General features: G+C 40.3%; 1 protein-coding gene across 1 annotated transcript in view; it reads left to right on the top strand.

The window, feature by feature from the left end:
• Positions 1–22,079, top strand: part of DNAH6 (dynein axonemal heavy chain 6) — a 300,118-nt gene that overhangs the window by 96,909 nt on the left and 181,130 nt on the right. The window contains exons 20-29 of the mRNA XM_066377849.1: positions 856–948; positions 2,989–3,108; positions 5,727–5,907; positions 8,364–8,460; positions 12,968–13,187; positions 15,073–15,237; positions 15,322–15,432; positions 17,046–17,171; positions 17,260–17,415; positions 18,056–18,217. Coding sequence (XP_066233946.1) covers positions 856–948; positions 2,989–3,108; positions 5,727–5,907; positions 8,364–8,460; positions 12,968–13,187; positions 15,073–15,237; positions 15,322–15,432; positions 17,046–17,171; positions 17,260–17,415; positions 18,056–18,217 — 1,431 coding nt within the window. The remainder of the gene's footprint in view (positions 1–855; positions 949–2,988; positions 3,109–5,726; positions 5,908–8,363; positions 8,461–12,967; positions 13,188–15,072; positions 15,238–15,321; positions 15,433–17,045; positions 17,172–17,259; positions 17,416–18,055; positions 18,218–22,079) is intronic.

The raw sequence follows: 22,079 nt of genomic DNA, 5'->3' as shown, positions 1-22,079 counted from the left end.
GGTTTTTATATCACCAACTTTTGGTTTAGCTGGATAGATTTTCAGCATTGCAACTTTCACCCTCTCGTCCTTCTGTTGTTTCTTTATATCTGTTATCATTATTGTTATCAATATTATAAATGTCTCCTCTCTACTTAGCTTATAGCCCAACATAAACTTGATAGTAACAAAGTTTGAAATTTGTATGCTTTTATAAAGAATGACACATCAAAGAATATTTTTATAGGGCCTGACCTGTTGTGGCACAGTGGATAAAGTGTCGACCTGGGAATGCTGAGGTCGCCAGTTCAAAACCCTGGGCTTGCCTGGTCAAGGCACATATGAGAATTGATGCTTCCAGCTCCTCCTCCCTTCTATCTCTCTCTCTCTGTCTCTCTCTCTCTCTCTCTGTGTCTCTCTAAAAAAACTGAATAAAGTTAAAAATAAAATATATATAAAAAAGAGTATTTTTATATAAAAATATATTATTTTTCAAACTACCAGAGAAGACTGTATGAAATGCTTCAAAAGATGTTGAGAAGACTTTTCTACTTTGGATATATACCCCCTTACTCTAAAAAATTCACACGTATCTATCAATCACCTATGCAAAAAGAAATTTTTGCTTTTATTTAAAGTATAAAGTGATAGGAAATGCACATTAAAGTATTATAAGTTATTCATATGTATTAATATTGGTCAAAATTAAGCAAATTCATGTCATTTGACTGAGAAAGGGATTTTAAGAATTTTAAAAGCTGTAAAGGCGGAGAATGGGATTATAATGGAGTTTTCACTTACTTCATTTCACATGCACTTGTTAAATATCTGCACACAAATGAACTGAGATAGCCTAAGACTTGAATTATTTCTAAGGTGGAAGATTCTTGGAAAACAACTGAATTTGTCATCCTTCCTCACCGTGACACCAAAGATGTGTTTATCCTAGGCGGCTCAGATGACATCCAGGTGGGTAACGAGTATTGAAAACTTGTGCTGAAGGGACTGGCCAGACCTAGTCCTAAGTCTTTTATGGGAGAGTATGATGAAGAAATAAAATATGAGAGTTACTAAATAAGAAAAAGTTAACTGGGAAGGTAAAATATGAATATAAATAGTTGACATGAATGCTTGCACATAAAATATTTAACAAAGCAATAAAAATGGAGTGTGTGTGTGTGTGTGTGTGTGTGTGTGTGTGTGTGTGTGTTTTACAACCCTGTAGTTGGTAACTGTTGAGGAATTTAGAAGAAAAGTATCATTTATGGCTGAAGTGATCAGAGAATCCTTCCTTGACCAGCTAAGACATGCTGGACCTTATATGGTAAATGGGATTTGATAGACATAGAAGAGAATGAAAGGCCTTTCAAACCGTTTAAATGAGGCAAAGAAACGTGAACAAATATTTTAGATTTATAGCTCACAAGAAGCTAAATTCACGTGAATTTTTTTGAGATTAGGAATAGATGGCCATACTCTGTGAACAACAAAAGAAGATAAATCTAAACCGTGTGTTTGGAATATTCTAAGTGACTTAAAATCCCAAGACATTTATTTAGCAAAGGGATCTGGGTCCTACAGCTCAATTTAAAAAGCAAAGCCATGGTCTGTTAGGGTGTGACCAGGCCAGAACTGGAAAGGAAATGGATTTGCCAGGTATAGGATGGCAGAACAAGATCAGATGACACTGGGCAGTGAATGGGGGAGCAGATCTCAGATGACATCAGCATAAGGCAAAGTGATGCTGGATGATAAGGCTTCTGTTCTCAAGAAGTTTGTAATTTAAATAGAGCAACTGAAATCCTTTAGATTGGCAGACACAGTTTAAAAAATATATATGTTCTGTGAAGGTTGCTTTTAGTGTAAGGCAGGGGTCCCCAAACTACGGCCGGCGGGCCACATGCGGCCCCCTGAGGCCATTTATCCGGCCCCCACCGCACTTCCGAAAGGGCACCTCTTTCATTGGTGGTCAGTGAGAGGAACTCATTGACCATCTCATTAGCCAAAAGCAGGCCCATAGTTCCCATTGAAATACTGGTCAGTTTGTTGATTTAAATTTACTTGTTCTTTATTTTACATATTGTATTTGTTCCCATTTTGTTTTTTTACTTTAAAATAAGATATATGCAGTGTGCATAGGGATTTGTTCATAGTTTTTTTTTATAGTCCGGCCCTCCAACGGTCTGAGGGACAGTGAACTGGCCCCCTGTGTAAAAAGTTTGGGGACCCCTGGTGTAAGGGATAGGAGGGGGGTTGGAGGTAGAGGCAAAACTGCCTATAACCGTTCAGAGCTTGTTATGAATGGGTTCAGTTTCCCTCCTCCTGAAGATAATTGGGGTAAAGTGATGTTTCATTGGATAGTAAATACAGCTAACTTTGGTGTCTTTTGCTAGTTTTGAGTACTTTGAGAACTAAAGGTCTGGATAATCAAATAGTGTAAAGAAGGTACCAGATAGTTTAAATTAGGAGGAGAAAAAGAAGAAAAGTGTTTGTGCCATTAATAATTACAGAAACATCTGAGATTTGGCAATCAGACATCCCTTTATGACATTTGAGAGAGCATGAAACTGGGTTGTAAGCCACAGAAGCCATCCATAGTAAACGGCATACGGAGGGAAATGGGTAGGGAGGAGCCAGTAGCTGGGGCTAAGCTTTATTCAAGAAGCTGAATGTTAAATGGATTCTTCAGACTAAATACCTGTTATTATCTTTGAAAACACAAACATATATATACATATTTATATAGAGAGCTAGAGAGAGACAGGAAGGGAGAAAGATAAGAAATAACAACTCATAGTTGTGTCATTTCAGTTGTTCATTGATTGCTTCTCATATGGGCCTTGACTGGGGGCTCCAGACAAGCCAATGACCCCTTGCTCAAGCCAGTGACCTTGGGCTTCAAACCTGGGTCTTCACAATCCTCATTGACACTCTGTCCACTGTGCCACTACCTGGTCAGGCACAAACATATACGTAATTTTGCAACATTTTCTTCTTCTTTCTCTAAAGGTCCTTCTTGATGATAGCACCATGAACATCGCAACCATTGCCTCTTCACGGTATGTTGGTCCACTGAAAAGTCGAGTGGATGACTGGCAGAAACAACTTGCTTTATTTAATCAAACACTGGTGAGTAAGGATAATTTAGGTTCAGGGACTTAGAGAAATGGAGAGCCACTGGACCTTAGAAATCATTTATTCAATCATTTAAATATTATGTAGTTAAGATATTTAATTGATGACATCTTATTACATTCAGAATGTAAGGAAAATACAAATATATTGAGCTCTTCTTTACAAGATTATTTCATCACTTTGTATTTGTCACTAATGCTGTGAAACAAAATGTCACAAGCTTAGAGGGCATTAAATGATATATATTTATTATCCCCAAGTTTCTGTGGACCAGTAGTTCATGTGTGACTTAACAGGGTCTCCTACAGTACTTAAGTCTCACAAGGTTTAATGAAGATGTGGCCCAAGACTGGATTCTCATCAGAGGTTCAACTAAGGAGGGGGTCTACTTTCAAGCTCACTCAGGTTGTTGGCAGAAACTATTTCTCTGTAACTCTGGGACTAAGAGCTTCAGTTTCTTGCCAGCTGTCATCTGCAGGCCATCCTCAGCTCCTACGCGTTGCCCACATTCTTTTCTCCCATGTAGACTTCTTCCAACATGACAACTTGCTTTGTCAATCTAGCAAGGAAGAGAAAGTCTCTTGGCAAGATGAATGTACACAGATTGTGTGCATCCTGTTACCTCTGCCATATTCTGCATGGGTGTAAATAAGTCCCCAGCACTCCCCAGCAAGGGAGAGGGTCACGCAACATCTGTTAACAGCAGATTTTGGGGTCCACCTTAAGATTCTGGCCGCTACAACCTCATAGTTACTGGAAAAAGAATCATTGCTGCTTGAAGCCTCTTTGGCACCTTTCCTTGTGGCACACACTCCCTTTCTATTTCATTCTACCACAGGTCATCTTATAGCAAAACAAAGGACCCACTTACACTGCTCTCACCTTGTTCCCATCAGGTCTCTCTCTCTCTTTTTTTTTTCTTTCAGTGAGAGATGGGGAAGCAGAGACATACTCCTGCATGTGCCCCAACCAGGATCCACCCAGCAAGCCCCCTATGGACCAGGCAATACTCTGCCTGGCTGGGCTACATCTCCATTGATTGGCAACCGAGCTATTTTAGCACCTGAGGTCAAGCCCCATGGAGCCATCTTCAGAGTCTGGGGCCAACTTTGCTCAAGCCATTCGAACCATGGCTGTGGGAGGGGAAGAGAGAGAGGGGGGAGAGTGGGGTGGAGAAGTATGTGGTCACTTTTCCTGTGTGCCTGACCAAGAATCGAGCCCAGGACTCCCACAAACTGGGCCAATGCTCTATTGCTGAGCCAACCAGCCAGGGCCTCCATTGGTCTCTTTCTTAGACTTCAGATTTTTAGCTTGATTTAATTACATTTAGGTTTCTATATATTCTACTATGAAAAGTTTTCTGTGAAATAATAAAGACACTAGTAGGAAAAAAAAAACAATTTTAACTTTGTTTCATAGAGATATTTTTCAGGAGTCCATCCTCTTCAATGAATATTTTCTAATCTGCCCCTGCCCAGCCTCTGCACAGACGGCTGAGCCCCCGCCCCCAAAGGGAGGGACTGTAGATCAAAGTAAAGGACATGTTTTCATAGAGGGCCCTGAACAGAATCCAGTGCTGAGTGGTGGGGACCCTCCAGAAAATAGAAAGTGTGAGACCTGCAATAAACCGGAGAGTGATTGTGACCTTAGGTCTTACCTGTAACCCCCAAATCTAGAGGAAGAAGTAAGAAACCTTATCATGGGTCTGGAGCAGGAGGCCCAGAGAAATGGGAGGTCACAGACGTAGCTCCAACACTGCGTTTCTGGTTTCCTTGAGGAACAGTGATGGTCCCTAAGGGGAGAGCAATGAGTGGCGTTCTGCTTCCTCCTGTTCCTCTGGGTTTGCCACGGGTTCTCTCACTAGCAGGTTTCACTTTTTTTATTAAGAAAATGAATCATATTTCTTTTTTTAAAGGAGGGAAGAGGAAAGAATACACAAGTGAAAAAAAACTTGATAACCTTTTCTATACAGGGTGAAGCAAAAGTACATTTACAGTTGTTCATATGGAAAATAATACAGTAGCTAATAAATAATGATACAAGAATAAACTCATGTGCTCGCAATTGTACACCTACTTTTGCCACACTCTGTATTTGGAAATAGTTACTAACCTTACCACTTTCCAACCCTTCAGATCTCTTTAAATAAGTATCTTCCACACTGCTTTTCCCTTTCAAATGTCTCCTCTGGGCATTTTATTTATTTAGAGAGAGAGGAAAAGAGAGAGGGAGGGAGAGAGAGAGAAAAACATCAATTTGTTGTTCTACTTATTTATGCATTCATTGGTTGATTCTTGTATTTGCCCTGACCAGGGAGTAAACTCACAAGCTTGGCGTATCAGGATGACATCTCTGGGCATTTTAATCCTCCTTATCTGGGTCCATTCTGGTCACCACACAGTACTGTAGACCCACTTTCACTCTACTCAGTAAAAAGAGGATTGAAATTAGGCTCAGATGAGTCTTGGATCCTTTAAGGAAGTTTCATGTCAACGGACCTGTAAGAAGACCCCAAAAGTGGAAGGATACAATGAATCTCCATATAATTGTTTTTCATGTAACTGAATGTTTTAATGTAACTGACTTTGACAATGTCCATATGTTTCTGGTAGGAAGAGTGGCTGAACTGCCAGAGAAATTGGCTCTACCTGGAAAGCATTTTCAGCGCTCCGGATATCCAGAGGCAGCTGCCCGCAGAGGCCAAGATGTTCCTTCAGGTGGACAAGTCCTGGAAGGAGATCATGAGGAAGGTGAATCGGCTGCCGAATGCGCTTCGAGCAGCTACTCAACCAGGTATATGACAAAATTTTAGAAATAAACAGAAGAGCCTGACCTGTGGTGGCGCAGTGGATCAACTGTCGACCTGGAATGCTGAGGTCACCGGTTCAAAACCCTGGGCTTGCCTGGCCAAGGCATGTGTGGGAGTTGATGCTTCCTGCTTCTCGCCCCTCTCTCTCTCTCTCTCTGTCTCTCTTCTCTAAACCCTAAACCGAATAAAGAAATAAATTAATTAAATTAAAAAAAAAGAAACAGAAGACTTTACAATCATCTAAAATGTGTATCACCATGAAGAGTCTGACGATATATGGTGCATTCAACCCTTACTTCTAGTTGGCATTGGTGACCAGGAATATTTTTAATTGTCTTTATAGTTTTGGGGAGGGGGGCTGCCACAGCGTGCCAGTCATGCGTCCGTGTCACAAGTTTGACCACAAGACATAACATGACAGCCCACTGACCCATTCTGCTAAAGCTCAAACTTATGATCATAAAATATTACATACCTTATTTTTAATTAACTCAGTAAAACTAAGATAGGACCACTAATTGTAATACTAATCTCAACGTTGAAATGTGTTTTAGTAAGTTCTGTTTCTGGGGCTATGGAATCAAACTCTTTGAGGCACATACGGGTTACTGGACTTGATGAGTTGTATCAAGACCTCAGCAAGCTCACTTGTTCTGCAAAGGACGGCCCATGGCCTATCCTGGTAAATGTCCCCAGTCAGCTTCCCTGCCAAGAAGAGGCAGCCTGTGGGGCTATACTTTTTGCCCTAAGACTCTTACACAAAATAGAAGCAGAATGTGGTAGGATAGAATTGAAAACCTAGTGATACTCCGGGGCTTCTAGAGGCTGCACACGTTCCTGGGCTCCTGGTCCCTGCCAGCCAGAAACTGCATCACTCCAACCTTTGATTTTGTTGTTACAGCTTCTTCTCTGCCTGTTACCCTCCTGCCTTCCCACTTATAAGGGCCCCTGGGATTACACTGGGTCCACTGGATGATCCACGATAATGACCTCATCTGAAGATCCTCAACGTAATCATACCTGCCAAGGTCATTTTTCCATATCAGCTAGCATAGGTTCTGCAGTTTGGGACACAGACATCTCTGAGAGACCTTTCTTCTGCCTACCTCTTCCACCTAATGTGCATATTCAAACTTTCTGCTTCAAAATATTCATGTGTTTGATTATAGAGAGTTGCCCCAGTTCCTACTAGACTTAATATGTAACTTTTGAAATAAAAAAAAAATCTAATTCCAAAACACTTCTAGCTAGCTCTAGGTATTTCAGATAAAAAAGTGTGGACCTATATGTATCATGTCAGGTGATGATGAAACTATAAATAAAAACTAAGCATGGTCTGACCTGTGGTGGCGCAGTGGATAAAGTGTCGACCTGGAATACTGAGGTCGCCGGTTCAAAACCCTGCACTTGTCTGGTGAAGGTACACATGGGAGTTGATGCTTCCTGCTCCTCCCCCCTTCTCTTTGTTGCTCTGTCTTGCTCTCTCTCCTCTCTTTCTAAAATAATAATAATAATAAATAAATAAAACTAAGCAAGGTAAAGGGGCTAGAGAGTAGCGGGGCGCACTCACACGCATACGTGTGTGTGTGTGTGTGTGTGTGTGTGTGTGTAAGAGAGAGAGAGAGAGAGAGAGAGATGAAAGCCTTTCTGATAAAGTGGTTTTTGAGCAGAAACCTGTAAGAATGAGGTAACGAGACATGTTACCTATGCATCTGAGGGAGTATTATTAAAGGCAGAAAAAAGAACAAAGGCAAAGTCCCCAAGATAAGAGTACACTTAGCATGCACAGTTGTTAGAAAGGAAGCCAGTGTGGGTTGGAGTCCTGTGCACAGGAGAAGGGCTTAGGAGGTGAGCCAGAAAGGTGAGCTTGGGTGGGGACTTGGGGACTGGATTGAGTCATTGATAACATCCTTTGGGACCATGGAAAAGATTGGGTTTGATTCTTGGGTGGGCAGGTAAGCCAAACACTGTGATAGCCACCGAATCTTCAAAGTTAAGTAAGACATGAATCTTGCTCGTTAAGATGTTACAGTTTAGTGGTAAAGAAGTAGGATCCCATGGCCACAGCTTCGGTATCTCAAGATGGCAGAGGAAACAGAGACATGAATAAGAAAGTTCAGAGAATGGCTTTGTTTGGAGGGTCAAGAGGACAACTTTTTGGCTTTGGTTTGTGCGTGCTCAGCCCTCCAAAATGGAGAAATGCTAGCTCAAAATGTTTCAAATTTAATTCTTGTTCAACTATGATAAATATTAAAGTTAATATTAATTACATTAATACTTAATATTCTTAGCCAACCATGCCAATTTTAATTTATTAGATTGTTTTATCAAATAAAACAAAAACTTTAAAAATGTTAATATCATATTTTATTTACACTTAAAATTATATTCTTTGTTTTAACACAATTTTACCACTACCTTTTTTTTTTTTAATGAGCAGGACTTCTGGAAACTTTTCAAAACAATAATGCCTTACTTGACCAAATTCAGAAGTGTCTAGAGGCATATTTAGAATCAAAAAGAGTTATCTTTCCAAGGTAAGTTTATAAAGCAACCTACAATATTTTTAGTAGCTAAGACTATTCATTAATTTGAAAGGATATACTTAAAAACAAATCATAATCAAAGCATCAGAGAATCAGAGAGGGAAACAAGAAGAATGTGTGATAATGGCAGTCCAGTTAGTATCTTGATTAGAGAATGTATATAGCTCAAGGGAAGGTACACTACTCAGTAAAAGTTGAAGTGGGTAAGTACCCAAGGTGCTGGAAGAATTCTTGATCACAGCCTTGCTTCACTGCTTTCTGGGTGTGTTATTTGCCCACATGTGTCCACAGATGTGTATGTGGAAAAATTAGAGTGACCTGCGTTGCCTGAGCAGGTTTCTTTAGGTTAATTATTGGCCTAAGAATGTCACTGTAGAACAGGGGTCAGGAACCTATGGCTTGCGAGCCAGATGTGGCTCTTTTGATGGCTGCATCTGGCTCTCAGACAAATCTTTAATAAAAAAAATAATAACGTTAAAAATATAAAACATTCTCATGTATTGCAATCCATTCATTTCCTACCGCTCATGTTCATGGTTGCGGGTGGCTGGAGCCAATCACAGCTGTCCTCTAGGACAACACCAAATTTTTATTGGATAATGTATAACATACATGGGTTGTTGTATGGCTCTCATGGAATTACATTTTAAAATATGTGGCGTTCATGGCTCTCTCAGTGAAAAAGGTTCCCGACCCCTGCTGTAGAAGCTGACGGATGATTTCACAAAATCGAAATGAAAGTTTTTACTCACCTAAGCGTTCTAAAAGCATACCAAATGTGCCTGACCAGGTGGTGGTGCAATGGATAGAGAATCAGACTGGAACGTAGAGGACCCAGGTTCAAACCCCCGAAGTCTATGGCTTGAGCACATGGTTGCGAGCTTGAGCATGGGATCATAGACATGACCCCATGGTCGCTGGCTTGAGCAAGAGGTCTGTTGTATCTCCCCCCCCCCCCCCCCCCCGTCAATGCACATATGAGAAAGCAATCAATGAGCAACTAAGATGCCGCAACAAAGAGTTGATGCTTCTCATCTCTCTCCTTTTCTGTCTGTCTGTCCCTATCTGTCCCTCTTTCTGTCTCTTTCTGTCACACACACACACACACACAAAAACATACCAAATGTTATGCTCAGAAATGTTAAGCTCAGTGCTGAAGATACAAAGAAGATAAGGCTGGATCCCTGACCCAAAGGAGCTCGTGGTTAACAGTTGAACAGTCATGGCGATAAACTATCAAGATACAGATACATATGACTGCAATATGACTGCTTGATGGTAGCAACAGTTCCCAATTGCAGTCACTGGGCACACTGTACTGTAACATTAAGAACATTAGCATCATGACTCACCTTTCATGGATTTTCCCTGTTAGCTGTTAAGGAATGGGAGTCAAGTTCTGTCCTAGATCAACCCCTGAGGCAGCCAGTGTGTTAGGTGCTTATCTGGGTTACTTGACTGAGAGGTTTCATTGCTGAGTCCCAGACAGACTATGTGTGTGCACAGGAAATGCAAGATCCAGAAGATCTGGCTGAGTTGTAACAGTAGTTAGGCTTTAAAAAAGTCTTACTAAATCTTACCAAAATCTTCCTAAAATGTCATTCAAGCAAAATGGAGGAAAAAATGGAGGAGTTTGAGGTGTGGAATGTGCCTTTTGTCTAGTTCACTTGTACATCACTGGTTCCCAACCTGGATCTCCCTATGCCAAAGATATATTTGATATTTAAAGAAACTGCTTTTGATATGTAAAGAAATCCAGGCACAAATTTACCAGTGAAAATATTTAACACCAAAAAGCTCTTCTTTTTTCCTTTTGCTTAGAATTACATCAACTAAGTCTGCTATGTTTATGTTTGGAGGCTCTACAAGGCATTGATTTCACTCTAAAAACCACACGGAAGCTTTCTATGAATCCTGGGCCAAGTTAGGTTCTGGAGACACAAGAGGAGTGCCGGGGTCCAGCCCCGGGGGGAATCCAGGGGTCCCACAGGAAGAGACGGTGTCGGCACGAATCGAGTGAGAGAGCCGAATTCTTTTCTTTCTCTTTATTCTCTCGTTAGCATTTACTGCCAGGCATCTCCGCCAATGGCTGGTCTAACATTACTTTTTATGCACACACACCAAGTTACAATCACATGGTATTTTGAATACATCATTGTTTTAGTTTCACTATGGTTACATATTTCCAGATAACAGTTAATTCATATCTATAAGCTACAAGTCAGGTGGTAAGTTATACAAAGTACAGTTATACAATAACTTGAATAGTAATAACAATATTGGTACAAACTTCTAAAAGATTAGTACTAATTAATAACTCTATTTTACTGTTGTTGTGAGTCAAGGGCGCAGAGAGAGATAGCAGACGAAATCATCAAGGACTAGCAAAGGACCACCGCTTGCTCAGGCAAATAGCCTTGAGTTCATGTAGTGTCCTAATTCTTTTTTCATAAGACTACAAAAGGCTTGCTATTTAAGAAACTAACATAACATTCAGAGTAACTTTTACTTAAAGATATATAGAGTGCACCTGCAAGATAGCTAGTAGCAACATAATATCAGAAGGCATTAATTGCTATTGCTGCTATGAATCCCACCACATTCCTCTCCTTATTCTTGGAAAATACAAAAATCTCATGAGAATGTTTTACTGAGAAAAGCCCAGCAACTGCCTTCAGTGACAAAACAAGTCTTTTAACAAAACATTCTTTACTAGCCAGCTGCACTCCTATCCAAGGCCTCGCAACAGGGCCACTCTACTACACCTTATCTAAGATTCTAATGTCTAGTTAAACTTTATACATTTACTATATTCATACACTAGTTAAGTTCTAACTTTATTCTTTCTAACATGATTAATAAGAAGAAATTCTCCTACAAACTTAACCCTTTATGAGGGATATCATGGCCAGCCTCTTATGTTTATGAGCCCAGTTCAAGGGGCTTACAGGCTTTTCTGTGGAACTTACACCTTCTGTCTCATATCCAAAGAAATTACTACAAATCTACAGGGAAAGCACGGTACTATTATCCCTGTGCTATAAATAATAGCACACACCCAGAAAAGGGGGGAATATAAGGCCAGATTAATTCAAAAGATTAAAGGGGGAAGTGTCGTTGTGCCTTTCCTTTGCGGTGACTTTGTCAACCCGCAGCTGTTGGTCTTCACTGCGGTGACTCTATCAACCAGTAGCCATCGATCTTCTTTTGCTGTGACTTTGTCAATCAGCAGTTGTGGATCTTATCCTGCTGTGACCTAGTTAGCCAGCATTAGTGGATCGGCTCCCGACAGAGGAGTATGATATTACTCCTGTTTCCACGGGGTTCATAGTCCAATCTTTATAGTTATCTATTTCTTTAGTTGACAACAAGGTTTGGGAACAACTTAATTATGCATGTGAATTATGTTTAAGAAGCAGGACTAATAGAGTGAACCCAAAACATCTTTATTTATAATTCATAACTGCCTCTGTACTCCCTCTTGGGGGCTAGTTTCTTCCTGCTCCTCTAGGCAAAATCTTGATCAAGCTTTCTGAATTTTCTGATCATCCTCAAATAATAATACAAAACAAAAAAACTCCTTTGTCACCTTAGTAATAAATGATCTGTAATAATCAAAACTCTAAACTTCTTTCAAAGTTAAAATTTCCCCCTTCCCTGTCCTAATCCTGTTGCAGGCCTGAGGTGTTAGTGATGATGATCAACCCTCCCCACTTCCTGTTAGTTTTCTGAGGTCTCCAGGTTGGAGCAGGGAAGGGAGGAGAGGCAAGGTGACAGGAGAAGCTTGACCTGGCTGGTACCCATGTGGCCCCTCTCTCCCACATAGGGCCTGTCCTATACTCATGGGATTCCCTCCGGCTCTGAGATCTCTCAAGGGCACCCTCCTTCACAGAAGTGAAGTATCTTCTCCAGCCAGGCCCTCCTCCTTCTCCCTCATCCCTGGGCATCCAGGCAGGCACCTCCTCTAGTTCTTTTCCTAAGGTCTCTTCATGCCTCCAAATGACCCTGTTGGGCACGATCTAAGAAAATCTTAGAATCACACCAACATGGCCCACATGCATATCTTCACAGAACCAAATAAAGTTCTTGTGACCACTCATCCATATATCCAACAAATTATGTACTGACTACCAAGTATGTGTAAGGTACGATTCCCTAGAATCTAGGGAAAACAAATAATATATCTTCACCTTAGGAGCTCAAAGCCAACTAACATGGGCATGTGAAAAAAATTAGTGTTATAGAAAGAGCTAGTACTTTTAAGAAAAGTGTCTATCTTTTCTTACCAGGCAGTAATTCTAGATGTTTGAGATGCATCAGTACTAATAATCAACAATTTCTAGGGACATGTGGCTCCCTAGAAACCCAAGACCAATAGGCTTGGAAGTCCCGGAAATCAGTGGATGGGGAAGAGATGTGGCTAGGGGATTTATCTTGCATGTCTGTATAAGCTTTCCTTCAATTTCAAGTTGCCTTTTAAGTGTTTTCTTTAATCCAGATTTTACTTCCTGTCGAACGATGAGCTTCTGGAGATTCTGGCCCAGACACGAAACCCCCAGGCTGTGCAGCCGCACTTACGGAAATGCTTTGACTCAATTTCCAGGCTCGAGTTTGCTCTCCTGCCTCCGACCGAGAGAAGAATCCCTGGTGTGGAGGGAGAGCCAGAAAAAGTTTATACTAATGATATTTTAGCAATGCTGTCACCAGAGGGAGAAAAGGTAAGGTGTTTTTTGTTTTTAATGCTTTATAGGTAAACTTTGTTACTCTTCCTGGGTTGAGGGTAAAGGTTTAGTCATTGTCACTTTAAATATCCATCAAGTGCTCCTGCGACTCGTCCTGTGCTGGCTCAGAAATCCCATGGATACCCAAAATCAATCTCTTTCCCTCTGAGAGCTCTAGTGGGGACATAGCCAAACAAGCCCTGAAAAACAGCACAGTAAATGTGGTAACAAAGGCATGTGCTCTGTTCCTGGGAACTGAGTGGAGAAAACGGAGCCATGTCTTACTCAATTTCACAAGAGGCACAAGAGCAGGTGGGTGAATAGCACCAGCTCTTCTGCCATACCACCTGGCTTCAAGTCCCAACCTTTAGCCTCATCTCTAAAATGGGAGTTAGTAATATACCTAATTCATGAGATGCTGAAGATTTTCAAATGTTACTATATGTAAATTATTAGAGCAGTACCCAGAGTTTGCTCTTAGAGTGTTAGTTGTCGTTGTTGGCAGTGGTATGTGCAAGGCACTGCACAGCGCCTGGCACGTGGTAAACAACAAGTATGTATATTAGCAGACAGTGGGGAACTAAGTGACTTCACAGACGTGCACACGCACGCATGCACATACACACAGAGACAGCCAAAGAAGATGGAGAGGAGACACAGGAGGATCTGTGAGGCATTGATTTTACTCTAAAAACCATATAGAAACTTTATGTGAGCCACGGGCCAAGTTAGGTCCTAGATACACAAGATGAACAGAATTCTGTTCCTGCTCTCACAGGGCTCATAGTCCAATCTTGAGAGTTATCTGTTTCTTTCATTGAAAACAAGGTTGGGGAGAGTGGAGGGAGAGCATTCCATACAGAGGAACTGTGCAGGGAAATGCTAACAATTTCAATCCAGTTAGAGTTCAGCGATGTCTCTATGGGAGTGAAGGAGCCCATAAACATTTTACTTGTCCTGAATTGATATTCTTGCAAAAGAATTTGTTCATTGCTAATGTAGAAGAAGAGAGAAGGGAGGGTAGAAGAAGGACAGATGTAGACTCAGACCTTCGAGTTATTTCAAATGTAAGAGACAGCCCTGGCTGGTTGGCTCAGTGGTCAAGTGTCATCCCATCAGGTGGATGTCCAGGGTTTGATTCCTGGTCAGGGCACACAAGAGAAGCACCCATCTGCTTCTCTATCCTTCCTCCTCTTTCTTCTCTCTCTCTCTCTCTCTCTCTCTCTCTCTCTCTCTCTCTCACCCTCCTGCAGGCATGGCTCAATTGGAGTGAGTTGGCCTGTGCTCTGAGGATGGCTCCATGGCCTCCACTTCAGGTGCTGGGAGGAGCTCAGTTGTTGAGCAATGGAGCGACGCCCCATATGGGCAGAGTGTCGCCCCTTAGGGGGTTTACCAAGTGGATCCCCATTGGCGCACATGTGAGAGTCTGTCTTTGCCTCCTGTTTTCTCACAAGAGAAATAATGTAATGTAAATATTTTTAATGTTTCTCACATTAAAAATAATGTAAGAAACAAATATGAAAAGGACTGAAAAGTGACAATTGGAGTTGATAGTTGGGAGAACATTGCTAACTTTACTGACCAAACAGGTTTAGAGGCTTGGTTGGGGCGAAAAATCTGATGGCGGTAAGCAGGAGAAGAAATTGAAGGAATTTATGTAATACATGTAGACTCCTCGTGCAGGGAGTTGGCTCCAAAGGGAAGTAGTAAAATAAAGCAATCAGTAGAGGGGGTAAGGAGAAGTAGAAGTATAGAGTGGGATAGCAACAGGGAGGTTAAGTATTTGTGGTCAGGTTCCAGTTTTTCTGTGGCTCAGGGTTCTATTACAGAAGTACAGAGGCATACACCCCACAAGTCCCTCATTAGTCATATTATCTTTTAGGTTAGGCTGGGCAAAGGTCTCAAGGCCCGAGGCAACGTGGAGGAATGGCTCGGTAAAGTGGAGGAAGCCATGTTCTCATCTCTGCGTCGCCTGTGCAAAGCAGCCATCGCTGACTATCAGGGGAAACCGAGGACAGCCTGGGTGGTCGCTGGCCACCCTTCTCAAGTAACTTACACTCCTTACATTTTCCTCTCTGGTTCCTCTTTTGGTGAGATGCATCAAATACTCAAGGAAGATGTTTCCATGCAGGTGATCCTGACCATTTCTCAAATTATTTGGTGTCGTGATTTGACTGAGTGTTTGGAAACAGATGATAATCATTTAGAGGCCTTGGAAGATTTTGAAAAAGTCAACTTTGAGGTGAGATTTTCAACAGGGTGAGAGTGAACATAATGCTCTGCAAGACGGTCTCAGTGGCTTTTTTTGTCACGGTGAAAACAAATTCACTCACAAATTTCACATGACTAAAAAACTCTGGGGTTCTCACTAAAAGCATTTATGTTCAAGTCTTCATAGTGCCACTGCCGTGGTGTTTGTGTATTATTTTGTATGACACTTACAAAAATAGGGAAAAAGAGCAATTCAAGAGGAAAATGTCAGGATTATAATTCTTTGCAACATTTAATGAGAGATTGTATTCACTAGGTCTGGGTCTCACAGAAGTTTATTCAATCTATCTCTGCAGTTTCTGTTCTGAGGCTCAAGATGTGCTTGTCTACTATTTTATAGAACCCTCAGGCAATAAAACAATGAATAATGGAATGAATCTAAATGCCATTGTAGAAGAGTTTTTAAGCTATAGTTGGGAACTGCTATTTTGCAGCTATGCCTAATTTTTAACTCCAAATTCAATTCTTCTTCCAACCAATGTTGCGTTTTTAAAGAATCGCTTTAAAACAGAAAGAGGAGGGAATCCTCATTAGAATTCAATGTTCTCAATAGTATTTCATGGCAGAGAGCCTGGAGAAAAGACTCCAAGGAGAGTCTGGCTGACCTGTACATGGAGGTGGGTCTCAGGTTGTGGTTGGCGGGGTGAGACTCAGCATGGCAGTTCAGGGCCTTCAGGACTGAAAAGTGTCAGTTGCTCTTCTTTGAAAAAGATTTAACCAGTTAGGTGAGAATCAGGAGCTCAAAATCTATCAACTGCCTGACCAGGCGGTGGCGCAGTGTGGATAGAGCATTGGACTGGGATGCGGAGGACCCAGGTTCAAGACCCTGAGATCACCAGCTTGAGCATGGGCTCATCTGGTTTGGGAAAAGCTCACCAGCTTAGACCCAAGGTCGCTGGCTTGAGCAAGGGGGTCACTTGGTCTGCTGAAGGCCCACGGTCAAGGTACATATGAGAAAGCAATGAACAATTGAAGTGCCACAATGAAAAAACTAATGATTGATGCTTCTCATCTCTCTCCGTTACTGCCTGTCTGTCCCTATCTATCCCTCTCTCTCTCACTCTCTCTCTGTCTCTGTAAAAAAAAAAAAAAAAAAAAAAAAAAAAAAATCAAAAATGCTTTAATTAATCTTTGGCTTGCTTAAAATTATCACATTTTCTGATCATCAAAGGAAAAACTACCCCCCAAAATGAGGCTTACCACTTTAAATGTCATTTAATTTTGAGGAGAAACCATCCTCTTTAGTAACATCACCATGAAGTGGTTAAGAGCATGGGCTTTTCTGATGCAAATGTCTGCTCAAGTCTTGTTTTTGCCTCTTGATAGCTGTGCTACTATCATCAAGGTGCTTACCCTCTGACCCTTGGTCTCCTCTGATGGAAAAGGGGTAAAGATAATTTAGATTTCCTAGAAGTGTTCGAGAAATTAAATAAGTTAAACTGTTGTTCTGTTTGGTCACAGAATTATAGGTTCTTAAAATTAGATAATTTTGGCAAATGTCTACTGCAAATTTAATAGCAAAAGAATAAACATGTTAGCTGAGTTTTGAAAACGCATTATGATAATTTCTCTTTTAACTTGCAGAGATTAAATGCTCTGGCTGCACTAGTTCGAGGCAGTCTTCCTAAATTACACAGAAACATCATCACTGCCTTAATTACTATCGATGTACACGCAAGAGACATCGTCACCGAACTTGTTCAAGCCAAGGTACCTGTTTCATTGAAGTAAAATCATATATTACTTTCTGAAATTAGTGCGTCTAATATGTGTATCATCATGGTTATCGCCTATGTAGGTAGAGGAAGTCGAGTCCTTTGACTGGCAGAGACAACTGCGCTATTATTGGGACATTGACCTAGATAATTGTGTGGCCAGAATGGCGCTTTCTCAGTACACTTATGGCTATGAATATTTGGGTGCATGCCCAAGATTAGTTATTACTCCTCTCACGGTAAGTTACTGATCACTTAGGTCAGAGGTAGTCAACCTTTTTTTTACCTACCGTCCACTTTTGTATCTCTGTTAGTAGTAACATTTTTTAACCACCCACCGGTTCCACAGTAATGGTTATTTATAAAGTAGGGAAGTAACTTGACTTTATAAAATTTATAAAGCAGAGTTACAGCAAGTTAAAGCATATAATAATTACTTACCAAGTACTTTATGTCGGATTTTCGCTAAGTTTGGCAGAATAAATCTTTATAAAACAACTAACTATAGTTAAATCTATCTTTTTATTTATACTTTGGTTGCTTCGCTACCACCCACCATGAAAGCTGGAACACCCACTAGTGGGCGGTAGGGACCAGGTTGACTACCACTGACTTAGGTTAATGTTGAAGCAAGAGTGGTTTTTCTTTTTTTAATCAAAATACTCTGGAAAGTTTTATTTAACATTAACTCTGGAAAAGATTTACCATGAATACATCCTTTTGAAGCAGAGGTTTGCATTAATTATGCACCTGGATCTTTGAGTATATTTCAGTTGCAATCACGCCTTTCATAGAAAATAATGACCCTCCTCCTATAGACTTATGATTTTGTGGCTAGAGTCAGTTCCCTTCAATAATGACAATTATTGATTTCTTCAGGATCGCTGCTACCTGTGCCTCATGGGAGCTCTACAGCTTGACCTGGGCGGTGCGCCAGCTGGTCCTGCTGGCACAGGGAAAACCGAGACGACAAAAGACCTGGCCAAAGCTCTGGCCATCCAATGTGTGGTCTTTAATTGTTCTGACGGTTTAGACTACAAGGTACAGTCCTAGCATCTGAACACTCATGCTAAGTGCCTTACGTGGCTTTCTCTACTTGCAACATGACATAAAAGGAGGAGATACTGGGGTGATAGCAAACAAGAGAAAACCAGTCGGCAAAGGATGGTTAAAGTAGAATAAATAGAGCAAAGAGAAAGGTCAAAATAAGTCAGCCTGGGTAGTCCTTGGTAGGAGGCAAGGCCAGAGGAGGGTTTGTCAGATGGTGGTAAAATAAAAATCTGTTCATGTCAGTAAGTAGAAACAAGAGAGATGAGATATAAAATAAAGCAGGGAAATCTAAGGAGAAAGAATTAACTCATAGGAAGAGATGAGCAATTCAGAGAGTTGTGTAATTAGAAATGAAATATGTAGGAGGTGAGAATTCATGGTAAGGTTTTTCAATAGAGCACTCTTAAAAATTATATATAAGCTTTTGTATATGAGGTCACATCTGTTAATATTTACCATGTTACAGATTAAAACAAACAACACATTTATTGTTTTAAAATAATGATGATAAATGCATTACATATTATAATAAACATATTGTCTCTGAAAAATAACTATTTTCCCAAACAAAAAATTTAGTGAAAAGAGTAACATTGTTTTATATTTTGGAAAATCTCTACTGTTTGGCATAATAGAAGTCAGCCACATTCTCACATCTGCTTCTGAATTCATCCTGTTCAGATATATTATTTTGGTTGAGGTTTTGAAGAAAATCTAGTCTCAAACAGAGATGTACCCAAAAAGAAAGGGATATTTTAATAACTTTTAGAGAATTGTTGATATTCTTTGAAACCACACCAAAACGTGACAAATAGTGGTTTCTTGAAGACTATTTGCAATTCGGAAATTTAACTCATAATCAATAACTTTCATACTCCATAGTCTCATGAGAGAATGAAAATAAGAAAGGCAGATAACATTTTGATATTATTGTAAAATGCCCCCCACCTTGCAGATGCCCTGAAAGAAGCTGTGGGACGCACAGGGACCTCAGGGACTCTTTGGGCACCGCTATGTGAGCATGGTAACTCCTGATTTGGAAACTTCTCTTGAATGATTGTAGATTCTATAGTTTTTATATAACATCAGAGTGGTTAAATCCTTTGCAGACTGGCATGATCTACAGACCAGCAGTTGCAAAACACTGGTCTAAAGGATCTTTAGAAAAAGACAAAGGTCATCCTTGTCAATATTCCAGTCAAACATGTGGCAAGAGGAACACTCTCTACTCTGCCACCCCCACCTTATTCATACTATTGGGAAGGTGGTGGCAGGAGCCTCCTCTAGAAGCAGAGACAGGAGAAGGACAAACCAGACATCAGTATCCACGCCAGATTACTGCCAATTAGACTTGGCTTTCTTGTGCACTTCCAGGAAGGATACGAGAAGGGAAGCAAAGAAGCATCTAGGGTGCCTCCAGTACATTAACATCGAGTCTTTTGTAATTTTTTATTTTATTTTATGTTGAGGTATAATTGATATATAACATTATGATAGTTTCAGATGTACAACAATAATAATATATTACAAAATGATTCCCAAAGTAAGTCTAGTTAGTATTTGTCACACACATAATTACAGAATTTCTTTTCTTATGATGAAAACTTTTACAATCTACTTTTAATGTCTTAAAATTAGGGAAACATATATGTGATGATTAACCAGCATGGAAAACAAGATAAAGTCCCTTTTTTATATATTAAAAGTAAGTGATTCCAAGCCCTTAGAGCCTACCTTGATCAAAAGTTGTCTTTTTTACCTTCCTGGAGTCCTGTGCTTACTTCAGCAAGTAACAACATCAAGGTCGTCAGCAGTGGTGATGCATAACATAACATCATTCTGATGGAGAAAACTTATTCTTTTTGTCTTCTGCTGCTGCCACTGACACTTGGTGTCACTACTGTGAAACAATGGTCCAGATACCAAGAAGCCAGTTGTGGCCCCTTCTCAACCCTGATGACCAATGTCTTTGTGAACTCTGACTTGTGAAAACCAAGCAAATAGAAAACCTAATACAAACACTCAACATACTAGGAATAGAAGAGAACTTCTTCAATCTCATAAAGAGCATCTAAGAAAAACTCACAGCTAATACCTAATTATTGGTGAAAGACTGAATGATTTCCACCAAAGATTAGGAACAAGACAAGGATGTCTGCTCTCTTCTTTTATTCAACATCACATGAGTAGTCTTGGCCAGGACCATTATTCCAGAAAAGAAATAAAATGCATCTAGATTAGAAAGGAAGAAATAACACTATATTTACAAATAGCATGGTTGTGTGTTTAAAAAATTTTAAGGAATACACACACACACAATTAGAACTACTAATTAGAAACAAATTTTAACAAGATTGTAGGATACAAGATCAGTATACAGAAATCAAATGTATTTCTATAAAATAGCAACAAACATTTATTTTTATACATTACCAAAAATATAAAGAAAAAAATTCCATTTACAATAGCATCAAAAGAATGAACTACTTATATCTAGATTTAACAAAAGAAGTTCAAATTTATACTCTGAAAACTGTAGAGATACAAAGCCTCTCAGTTACAGGAAAGACATCAGTAAAATATCAGTATGTAAAACAGCACCTCCTCGGCTCTAGCAGGTTGGCTCAGTGGTAGAGCATCAGCCCAGCATGTGGATGTCCCAGGTTCAATTCCCGGTCAGGTCAACCAGGAGAAGCAACCATCTCCTTCTTTGACCCTCTCCTTGCTTCTCTCTCTCTTTCTCTCCAGCAGCCATGGCTCGATTGATTTGAGTACATTGTCCCCAGGCACTGAAGATGGCTCTGTGAAGCCTCTGCCTCAGGTGCTAACAATTGCTCAGTTGTGAGCATGGCCCCAGATGGGCAGAACATTAGCCCCAGACAGGGGTTGCCAGGTGGATTCCTGTTGGGGTGCATGCAGGAGTCTGTCTATCTCCCCTCCTCTCACTTAAATTAAAATAAAATTTAATTTAATTTAAAAATGAAAGAAAATAAAACAGCACCTCCTCAAAGTATGTTTCCTGGAATGCTACCACAACATATGCAGAAAAACAAAATTATCTGTGCTATTCCTCATTTCTCTTCTAGGTTTTTATGTCACAGAGCAGCTTATTAAATACTTTATGAAATCCTACAGTTAGGAAATCTGTTTATCTTTATTTAATTAATTCAGCAAATCCTAAATGTATTTGACCATCAATGTATATTGATCATGAACACAGAGAACTTATAGTCTCATTTTTCTTAAAGTTGAAAGAAATTAAATAGAACCTAAGTAAATAGAAGGATATCCCATTTTCCCATTTTAATGGATCAGAAAACAATCTTATTACCATATTTTTAACTCCATAAGATGCATATGAGCATAAGACAAAACTGGGGTTTTAAGGAGGAAAATAAAAAAAAATATTCTGAAACAAATGTTAAAATATTTAATAAAATACCATATTTTTCACTCCATAAGACACATGGGGTAGGGCGACAGGATGGTGATGGAGTAGGCAGATCTACCAACTTCCATCTCCCAGAACCAAAATTACAACTTAATTTTAAGAACCATCTGGAAAAACCAACTATGGACTAAACTAAGAGGATTCTATAATGAAAGAACACGGTGGAAGCCACAATGAGACTGGTAGGAAAAGTGGAAACACGGAGAGGGCTGCCCAGCTCCCCCAGAGCGAACGGCAGCCTGGAGAGACTCGCGTGGCAGGAAGTGAGTTTAGCAGAGAGGGGAGGGTCCTGAGTCCCAGGAACAAAGCCCCAGCCTGCAGCCACAGAGCCTAGAAGAGGCGTATGGACAGTATTTAGCTGGAAACAAGTCAGGATACTGTTTGTGAGAAAGAGACTGATTT

The sequence above is a fragment of the Saccopteryx leptura genome, chromosome 3 (assembly GCF_036850995.1).
Source record: "Saccopteryx leptura isolate mSacLep1 chromosome 3, mSacLep1_pri_phased_curated, whole genome shotgun sequence".
Lineage (NCBI taxonomy): Eukaryota > Metazoa > Chordata > Mammalia > Chiroptera > Emballonuridae > Saccopteryx > Saccopteryx leptura.
This window is presented reverse-complemented; position numbering and strand designations above follow the sequence as displayed.